An 8,566-nucleotide genomic window follows, 5' to 3' on the forward strand; every position below is an offset into this window, starting at 1 on the left:
AGCGCGTCTGAACGACGAAATATTTCGCAAAAGATAGTAGAGCCGCTCAGAAGTGAGAATGACAGTCACGGCGCAACGCTCACACACATACACGCGCGCACGTGCATAGACGCACCACCACGCACGCACGCACGCACGCACACGCATACACACGGAGTCACGTAACGAAAAAAAAAGACAAAACGCGCACCTCAGGTATATCGTACCACGTGCAAAAGTAACCCCCCCCGGACCTCTCCGACGCGTTGACAAAAGATCGAAATGACAATTTGACCTGTCTTGCTGCCAACGTTTTCAGAAAGTTTTTCCTTGCGACGACTCAAGTAAGCCCCGTAGACGACGGGATCGACCGATGCAGCGTGTTGTGCGCGTTACGAACAACCGCATACGCGCCTCTTCTCGTCGCACCACGTGCCTGACACTTTCATCATTGGTCGCTCTCGCGGTGGCGTCGTCCTGACCGAAAACGTGTGCCGCCGCGCGATGGCCGGTCGCGCGGCACCCCGATATACACGTCTCGAATATATTACGTTAAGAAGAAAGAGAATTGTCGTTTACGAGAAACGACGTTTATACACTTACCGTTCATATTGTGATTCATTTTCGGTCGGTGGAACGATTCGGGTCGTAGGAACTGGTTTTTTCGAAGGTCCGTGTCAGTTGGTTGTTTACAATATATATATGTATATATATATATATATATCGTCAGACGGAGAGAGAGAGCGATCTGTCAAACGCGAAATTAAGTTCGGTCAAAAGTCAAACGAGAATGCGAAGCGTGACCGTGATCCGCCGTACGTCGGATTTATAATAACGTCAAACTCGCATAGGCGCGCAAGACACGCGGGATCAGCGACACGCGCACGTGATGATTGAAAATTTGAGAAATTTTGTTCGAGACACAATTTGGTTTGTACGAAACACACACACGTGTGCCCGTATACTTAACTCGGGAGTGAAAAAAAAAGGGCGCCCCGGGTGTACACGCGAGAGCTTGTGCGTGCCCAAGGAGCTGCGCGCGCTCTTTCTCCCGCGCGCCTTTTCCTCGCCGACGCTATCAACGACGTTGTGGCGGCACGTTGCCAAAGAAGTGCAAAGACGACACTTACCGGTGTTAAAAATGTCTTTTCCGCGCTTTCCGATTTGTCTCGTCTATACTCGTTCCGCGTAAGTTTCCGCCTTAAGCGCGTTTTTAGTCCCGTTGTTGTTTCGGCGATGTTGTTCTGACAGATAAACAGCGGAGTCCTTTCGAGCGTGGTAAGCGCTAACGTCAGTCGCGTTGACAGGCGAACGTAGTCTCCGGAGTCACCTTACGCCTGTGTGTTGCGCCTGTGTGGTGGGATGTGTAAGCCGCGTAATATATCCGCGGGATCTTCGAATGCACAAGAGACGAGACTTGTGTTTGCGAGACTCTATCGGTTGGCGATGGACCTGATTATTGGTGGCGTCACCTTACGGATCAGACGGTTAAGTTTGTTGGGTTTGTTCCGATAAATATATCAGGTCGATAAAAATCAGGTTCAGGAAAGAGAAGAAACCACACGCACGATACGTGGTGGCTCAAAACGTATTGCAAAATTGTTTTCAAAATTGTAAACAAATATTTTAGAGAAAGACACACGATCGACTCTGTCGTGATATAACATCGAAACGTAAATTCTCGGTATATTCTCGGTTAAAGTCGTGTTTAGTTTGAACAATCATGAGAACGAACGCGAACACTCGCATCAATGGGACAAACGTCATCCTGGTTCCGTATCAAGAGAAGCATGTTACAAAGTTTGTTGTTTTTATTGCAATAATAATACATATATTAATCTGTGAATATTGTTACTTATCTTTTATATTTGCAATAGTGTGGATAAGGCAGTTGGAGCAAAACACCGATGTTGATGTGTAAAAGTGTATACACATCAACATCGGTGTTTTGCTCCAACTGGCTTATCCGCACTATTATAAATGATCTGGAGCTAATCATCGTTTTCATCAAATTTTTTACATTTGTCTTGTTTATATTTGGTCGTTGTAAATTGATGGGAGATTGTTGATTTTTTAGATATCACGAGTGGATGAGGAGTCCGACACTGCAATATCTGACTGGTTCTGAACCGTTGACGCTGCGGGAAGAGTTTGACATGCAAAAACGATGGCTCGAAGATGAAGACAGTAATTATACGTTAGTCTCGATATGTATCCGTGTTGTCGACACACTGATGTTCCCAAAAAGTAGTCTAGTCTCGTATTGTTGCAGAATGTACTTTCATCATCCTGGATAAATACATCTTCTTGTCCACTGGAAGTGAAACAGGTACATTGATTTTTACAGTTGCTGCTGTTTCCGCTCCACTGATGTACCTACAACCTTTGTTTTTGAAATTTTATTTTATAGACGCGATGATAGGAGACACGAACTTGTTTTTTAACGATCCTCAAGAGCCAAAGGTCGCCGAAATTGAGATTATGATCGCCGACGAAGCCAGCAGAGGCAAAAAGAGAGGCTGGGAGTCTGTTATTCTCATGATAAATTACGGTAACTCAATCATACTCTGATGTAATTGTTAACTCTTCAATTTGTTTTTTTTTTTTTGCATTTTTTCCCGTGTTCATATTTTTGTGTATTTTATATTTTCTAATACACAGGCATTGAGACATTGAACATTGACAAATTTCGAGCCAAGATCAAATCGGACAACGCAATGAGCATAAAGATGTTCGGGAAACTTGGTTTTCAAGAGGTAAAGCTTGCGAGGAGTTTGTCTCGATTGTATCTCAAAAATTACTGTTAATAAAAATTTGCAACTTAGGTGGAAAGAAGCGAAGTTTTTCAAGAAATCACTTTTGAGAAAGAAGCATCTTCCGACTGGATAAACTGGCTGCGTACAGAATTGCAATCTGTTGCATGTAATTCAAATTAAACTGTCAAATTTATACAAGAAAAGTGAGAGTCGTTGCAATTTATATAATTGTTAAAAATATTTTAAAATAATACGGGTATGCAAAGACTCAATGTTGTTGTTTTTTTTCTTTTCACCGCAAGATATCCTAATCCAGTGTGATGCTCTACATGTTGACGCAATATAATTGACATAGTTGAGTCGTGATTGAACGTGATTGAGTCTAAACGATCATGGTTCCACGCACTCAGTGTCAGTGTCACTCTTCGAAGCGACACACCATCCGTTAAATCTTTCAGTGTTATAGAGCAAAAAACTCAGTATTTTATCTTGCTCAATAGCTCACGTATAAAGCGGAAGTAACAAGCAAATGACAAGAGGGCTCTTGGCAAATTAAAAAAAAACCAAAAATGTCACTAACGAAACTTCTCCCACTGGTCGGTAAAATTATGCAAAGAAGACCGTTGTTGTTCAATTCGGTGGTGTACGGTTTCTTCTGCACCAGCGCCGAGTTCATTCGACAAAATTACAACAGAAAGGTAATCACAACGTCAAAGGTGAGAAATTGTTTTTCAAATTGTTTTTTTTTTTTTTGTTTATTGCTGGAACAAATATATACGAGTGTAAAAATTCCATTTGCGAATATTATTATTCCCGCAACAACGAACAGATTTTGCGCTTATTATTATTGATGTACACAGCCGGTTGTGATAGAATCCAAACAAACTTCCAAAGTTGATACCAAAGGTCCCGTGTTACTTGGGATACAGAGACTTTGTGAGACATTGGATATTGTGGATAAAGATAATTCGATTCAATCGACGGATAGTTACAATTGGCCGCAGTTGAAAAGATACGCGATTTACGGCTGTTTCTTGGCCGGGCCGATATTACATGGATGGTATAACAATCTGGCGTTATGTTCGTTTATAATTAATCAGTACAAAGTGTGCATTTGTAATTTTGTAAGAAAATTAACAAAATATATATAAAAATTTACACGATACATCGGCAGGTACAAATGGCTCGATTCGTTTTACAACGGAACATCCGTAAGAATCATTTTGACAAAGCTCTTTGCCGACCAGTTTCTCCTGACACCACCTTTACTCGTCGTGTTCTTTACCAGTTTGTACTTTTGCATAAAATGTCTTATTACGTGAGAGATTTGATTACTTCTATTCTCTTGCGTTTTTTTTTTTTTTTCAATCTGTCTTGTAAATCTTGCAGGTATGAGTTTGATGGAAGCCAAATCGGATATCTTCGAAGAATGTAGAATCAAGTTTCTTCACACGTTTCAGGTTTGTATTCGAATAGCACAGAAGCAATAAACAAAGTTATGTTACATGTGTTGTTCGCCGTAATTTTTTTTTTTCAGACCTCGTGCGGATATTGGCTACCGGTGCAACTAATAAATTTTATGCTAGTTCCGCCGTCTTTGCGAGTAGTTTACGTCAGTGTTGCTGTCTTTATTTGGATTAATATTCTCTGCTATCTAAAAAGCGCTCCCGTTGTTGAACACGCAAACAAAACGTGAAAAATTAAACTTTACTACATATATCATATATATATATATATGTATATATATACGATTTTATTCAAGGAAATATATTGTCGGGGAATAAAATATAAATTTTATTTTAGTTTTCTCTTTTTTGAAGGAAAAAAATAATAAGAAAACTTGGAGATAGGCCTTCAGAATTTATTGTTTATGTACAAAGTATATTATTATCACTGGTGGCCTTATATCGATAGAAAAAAAAAAAAAAAAAAAAAAAAAAAAAAAAAAAAAAAACTATGAAGCTGTATGATATATATATATATAAAAAAAAAAGAAAAGTCAGAAAAAGAAAATACTGCAAATCATCATTACAGCAGAGTTCCGCACAACTCAACTCCTCAAATTCTTTTCGTCTAATCGTCAAGTTCTTTTCTTCTTTTAGTTTCAAGTGCTATCGCTCCAACATCATCGCGCCATTCAACGCACAGAATATAAAATTATATAATTTTGTATACGCGTGTCAAAAGCGCAACTCTTGCCGATAGATAAGAGAGAATAAGAGAAATGTTGATACGAGTTTATTTTCAGTCCCGACGATTTGAGTCGTACGGACTCTTCCGTGTGTGGCAGATAATTTGTTTTTTACAAATGTATGTGTCCACGTCAAGCCAACCTCGCTGTTGTCCAATAGATTGTTCTGTAGCCGGGGGAAAAAAAAAAATCAAACATACGGAAGTTTTCTCTCGGTAGTGCTCCACACAACGAGGTACATTGTCAGAGACAAGTATCACATGCGATATTATTGCTAAGTAAAACCTTCCTTGCAATACTGTTAGGATTCCGCTTGCTCCTGTGTTTATTTCGACAGCAAGTGGCGCACAAGCATTGATTTTAATACAAATGTGTTTATTTATTTATTTTATTTTATTTTTTTTTTTTTTTTATCGAGGATTGGAGTGCAGTTCATCCGCGTTCGTTATCGTCTTCGAGCAGTCTTATATGTATATATATATATTGTTACGCGGCGGTCACCCCGCGTCGCGGGAGCCGCGTGAACGGCGCGACTCTGTTCGTTGCCGCCGGGCGACTCGCGAGTTTGTTTAAGAAGAATTGCAACGGAGAGCTGTCACGTCGCGCTTCGACGATTCGTCCTGATACGATTTGTATTCTGTTGTAATAAAGTGTTTTGAGAGAGAGAAACCGCGCTTCTTCTTCGCCGTGAACGCGCGTGTGAATCTCAGTTGGCCAGTGATAGTGTCGTCTCGCCTCCGCGGGCGTAACAATATATATATATATATATATATAATTTCTGTATGTAAACCGCATTTTTTTTATCATGTGCAGATATACGAATAAATACACGACCCAACAGCAAAACGCTGAATAAATTGCCTGGGCAGCCTTTGCGTGCCCTTTCACGCGTTACTGAGTCATATATATCTCGCCTATTTTTCAATAATACGAATCAATCGTATATAAATTACCAATTGAACAATTTAAGAAAGACGTCTAAGAGGAATCCATCTTTATCTTGTAGACGAAAATATATTCATTGTTCCGCTAGCTGTGCGTTTTCTTACGAGTCTTGCCGCTACTGCAAACAGAAAGCATCGCACGTAATCTCTTGAGATTTACGTACATCGCGCTTATACATACCGGTTGCATCTTGTGGCGTTAATGGTTTATCGATCACTTTTTGGATCACGTTAATCCACTGGGATCTGTCGTCTTCGCTTTGCGCCGAAAGCAAGTAAGTCCTATCAGGTGTTTCAAGAGTAAACGAAAATCCTTGATCTCTAGCACCCGGCGGTACACCTGTTTTAACAGCAAAACCTTCAGAACTGTGTCCCAGAAAGATTTCACCTTTTGGATGTGCGTCCTAAAAAAAAAAAAAAAAATAGACAGAAGTTAATTAACACACTATTTGCTGTGTCATTGTTTTTGTCTCAAGAACACTCCGCTTACACAAAGTATTAAGACAAAAAATGTACATACCATAGGATCATCATGATACATGAGTTTTCTACCGTCTAATGTAAACCATCTTTTTTTATAAGCATCTGTATGCCTTGGACCGGTTTTCCATAGAAAACCTTCTCGGGGAAAGTCTCTTGCAAGTTGTTGCAACAGCTCGTTTTCGCTAGCACCCGGATAGGCCACCTGTAAACGGTGCAGCTTTGCACATCTGATAGCAAGATACCAATTTGTTATTACTTCTGGGTCCTCGTGATACACATAGATATGTCTTGTTGTGCCATCCTTCATAAAGGATAGCTGAAGACTATTCTGATTGCCGGTTTTGGGTGGCGCAAACGCGACGTTTAATTCTGATATTCTTAAAACAGCTTTGGGTTCCTTGAGATAAATGTGAGAAATTACATTACTGATGTGTTTTTTTTTTTTTTTTTTTTTTTTTTGCACTCTCGACTCAAATTTATCTCATTTCAAGTCACCTTGTTCTCTTTTACGTGGTACTTAAGCGTATCTTCCGCCTCGCAGAGCACAAATTTTCGAGGGTGATAACGCGAATCTTCTTTTCCTCTTTTCATTAGAAATCCTTCCATGAATCCTGACACGTAGTGATTCTGTCTCTCGGGATGACAAAATTCTTCCCTCTCATATTTTGCTCTAATCCATTGTTCAACTAGAACTCTGACAAAATTTTGAAAGAGTCAGATTTTACAAATTACACGTAGATGATACAACATTATTAAATCATGATTTTAGCAAGCAAAGTACCGCTTATGTCATAATCTATTTCCTTGAAATGATAAGGCTTATATAAATGTGTCATCGGACCTGAAACAGGAAAACCGCACAAGCACTTTGATAAACTCACTGCGGGGCATCTGGGCTTGGTCTGCGATAGCAAGAAGGCACACGCTCCTCATAGTGCAGTCTCGCAGCGGCATTGCCCACCTCACGTATTCTGTTCACCTGTGAATCCTCCCACCTGTCTAATTTCAAGTGCTTCACTTTTGAAATATGGGCTCCCATAGATCTGTGCACACCTGCGCATCTTGTGCAAACAAATATGCCTATGTTGTATGACGCCCATTCTGGATCTGAAAATGCAATATCAACAAATCAGAAAATCAGTCAACACGTAGCGTCGCGAAAATATTTGCAAAAAAAACTGCCTGTCTTTCTCTGCGATCGACTGCCAATCCAAATTTTCACTTTCGTTTCACAATTAATGCGCAAAGATTAACAGGAATTTGTTCTGATTTAACGTCAAGAAAACGTCAATATCAAAGCAACACGAATCTCATCCCACTTGAACCCAAGTGTATACATTATATAATCGCAATGTGTATTAATTATGATGAAAACAAACTGCGCGGAAATGTCAGAAAATATTATACACGGCGGGTTTGTTACACGCGCGCAGGTTAACTCGAATTAAACGCGAGATACGTGATTACGTTTCGCTCGTTCGCGAACAACAAAGACGAAAAGAACCTGTTTACGGAACGCACTCACTCTTGGCCCCACAATCCGCGCACACGTTGTTCCCAGGCTTTTTGAGGAGTTCCGCCAACAACTTTTCGTTCGAGTCCGCCATCTTGAAACATTGACAAACGATGAGTTCATACACTGTGGCCCCGAGCAATTCTTCCTTTTCCGACGGGTCCTTACGCCACAGAACTAAGCGATGACGGAGGAACATGTGTTGTGCGATAAGACCGGAATAACGGATCGGCGGTCCCTCGTTTCTGCTTGGGAACGCTCTAATATCGCTGAGTGAACGCGGAGAAAGAGGGTTCGCTTTCATAAAAATAGAAAAAGTTCATTCGCTGACTTGCCGCTGACTTCAAAATGCTCTCTTCTCCGGCACCACACATTTAATATTTAATATTTATTTATACATCTCTATAACGCATACTAATTTCGTTTTTAATTTAAAAATTACACAATAATTTACAATTTCAATTTACCTCCCGGTAAAAAATTTTTCGTATATACTTATACACAAATTAAAATAATTATATCTAATTATCAGTGTTGCGCTTAGATAATAATTTGAAATAATCTAGATACAGATTAGATAAAACATAAACGTATGTATCTCAGATAAGATAAAGATAATCCGATTTGATCATATCTAGATAAAAGATGATTTAGTTGAGATTTTTATCTAGATAATTTTAAGATATTAAAGAAGTTAGGA

General features: G+C 39.6%; 4 protein-coding genes across 8 annotated transcripts in view; 2 read left to right on the forward strand and 2 right to left on the reverse strand.

Moving 5' to 3' along the window:
• LOC109856769 (homeobox protein TGIF2LX-like) overlaps window positions 1-1,371 on the reverse strand; it is a 34,011-nt gene extending 32,640 nt beyond the window's left edge. The window contains exons 1-2 of one of the 2 annotated variants that reach the window (XM_020432410.1): window positions 1,110-1,371; window positions 583-727 (exon numbers count right to left, since the gene is read on the reverse strand). In XM_020432410.1, coding sequence (XP_020287999.1) covers window positions 583-601 — 19 coding nt within the window. In that variant the 5' untranslated portion in view covers window positions 602-727; window positions 1,110-1,371. The remainder of the gene's footprint in view (window positions 1-582; window positions 728-1,109) is intronic. The other variant, XM_020432411.1, reaches the window with a different exon arrangement.
• Window positions 631-3,001, forward strand: LOC109856772 (N-acetyltransferase 9-like protein). Of its 2 annotated transcripts, none has more exons than XM_020432416.1 (6): window positions 631-649; window positions 2,057-2,166; window positions 2,252-2,308; window positions 2,390-2,530; window positions 2,641-2,735; window positions 2,805-3,001. In XM_020432416.1, the coding sequence occupies exons 2-6, from the start codon at window positions 2,070-2,072 to the stop codon at window positions 2,913-2,915; spliced, it is 501 nt and encodes a 166-aa protein (XP_020288005.1). In that variant the 5' UTR covers window positions 631-649; window positions 2,057-2,069; the 3' UTR covers window positions 2,916-3,001. The 2 variants fall into 2 exon arrangements, with proteins under 2 accessions (XP_020288005.1, XP_020288004.1); XM_020432415.1 differs by lacking the exon at window positions 631-649 and adding an exon at window positions 1,513-1,779.
• A 96-nt stretch (window positions 3,002-3,097) lies between these two features.
• On the forward strand, window positions 3,098-4,579 carry LOC109856771 (mpv17-like protein). 2 transcript variants are annotated; one of them, XM_020432412.1, is made up of 5 exons: window positions 3,098-3,451; window positions 3,596-3,795; window positions 3,910-4,022; window positions 4,125-4,195; window positions 4,273-4,579. In XM_020432412.1, the coding sequence occupies exons 1-5, from the start codon at window positions 3,305-3,307 to the stop codon at window positions 4,429-4,431; spliced, it is 690 nt and encodes a 229-aa protein (XP_020288001.1). In that variant the 5' UTR covers window positions 3,098-3,304; the 3' UTR covers window positions 4,432-4,579. The 2 variants fall into 2 exon arrangements, with proteins under 2 accessions (XP_020288001.1, XP_020288002.1); XM_020432413.1 differs by having other exon boundaries at window positions 3,098-3,433.
• A 107-nt stretch (window positions 4,580-4,686) lies between these two features.
• Window positions 4,687-8,190, reverse strand: LOC109856801 (arf-GAP with dual PH domain-containing protein 1-like). 2 transcript variants are annotated; one of them, XM_020432469.1, is made up of 6 exons: window positions 7,875-8,190; window positions 7,235-7,460; window positions 6,849-7,047; window positions 6,391-6,750; window positions 6,052-6,274; window positions 4,687-5,989 (listed from the first exon to the last, which is right to left on the reverse strand). In XM_020432469.1, exons 1-6 carry the CDS (start codon window positions 7,987-7,989, stop codon window positions 5,922-5,924), a joined length of 1,191 nt encoding a protein of 396 aa, XP_020288058.1. In that variant the 5' UTR covers window positions 7,990-8,190; the 3' UTR covers window positions 4,687-5,921. The 2 variants fall into 2 exon arrangements, with proteins under 2 accessions (XP_020288058.1, XP_020288057.1); XM_020432468.1 differs by having other exon boundaries at window positions 7,879-8,186.
• Window positions 8,191-8,566: the final 376 nt, after the last annotated feature.

Source organism: Pseudomyrmex gracilis, unplaced genomic scaffold (assembly GCF_002006095.1).
Source record: "Pseudomyrmex gracilis isolate BER0280 unplaced genomic scaffold, ASM200609v1 scaffold_135, whole genome shotgun sequence".
Taxonomy (NCBI): domain Eukaryota; kingdom Metazoa; phylum Arthropoda; class Insecta; order Hymenoptera; family Formicidae; genus Pseudomyrmex; species Pseudomyrmex gracilis.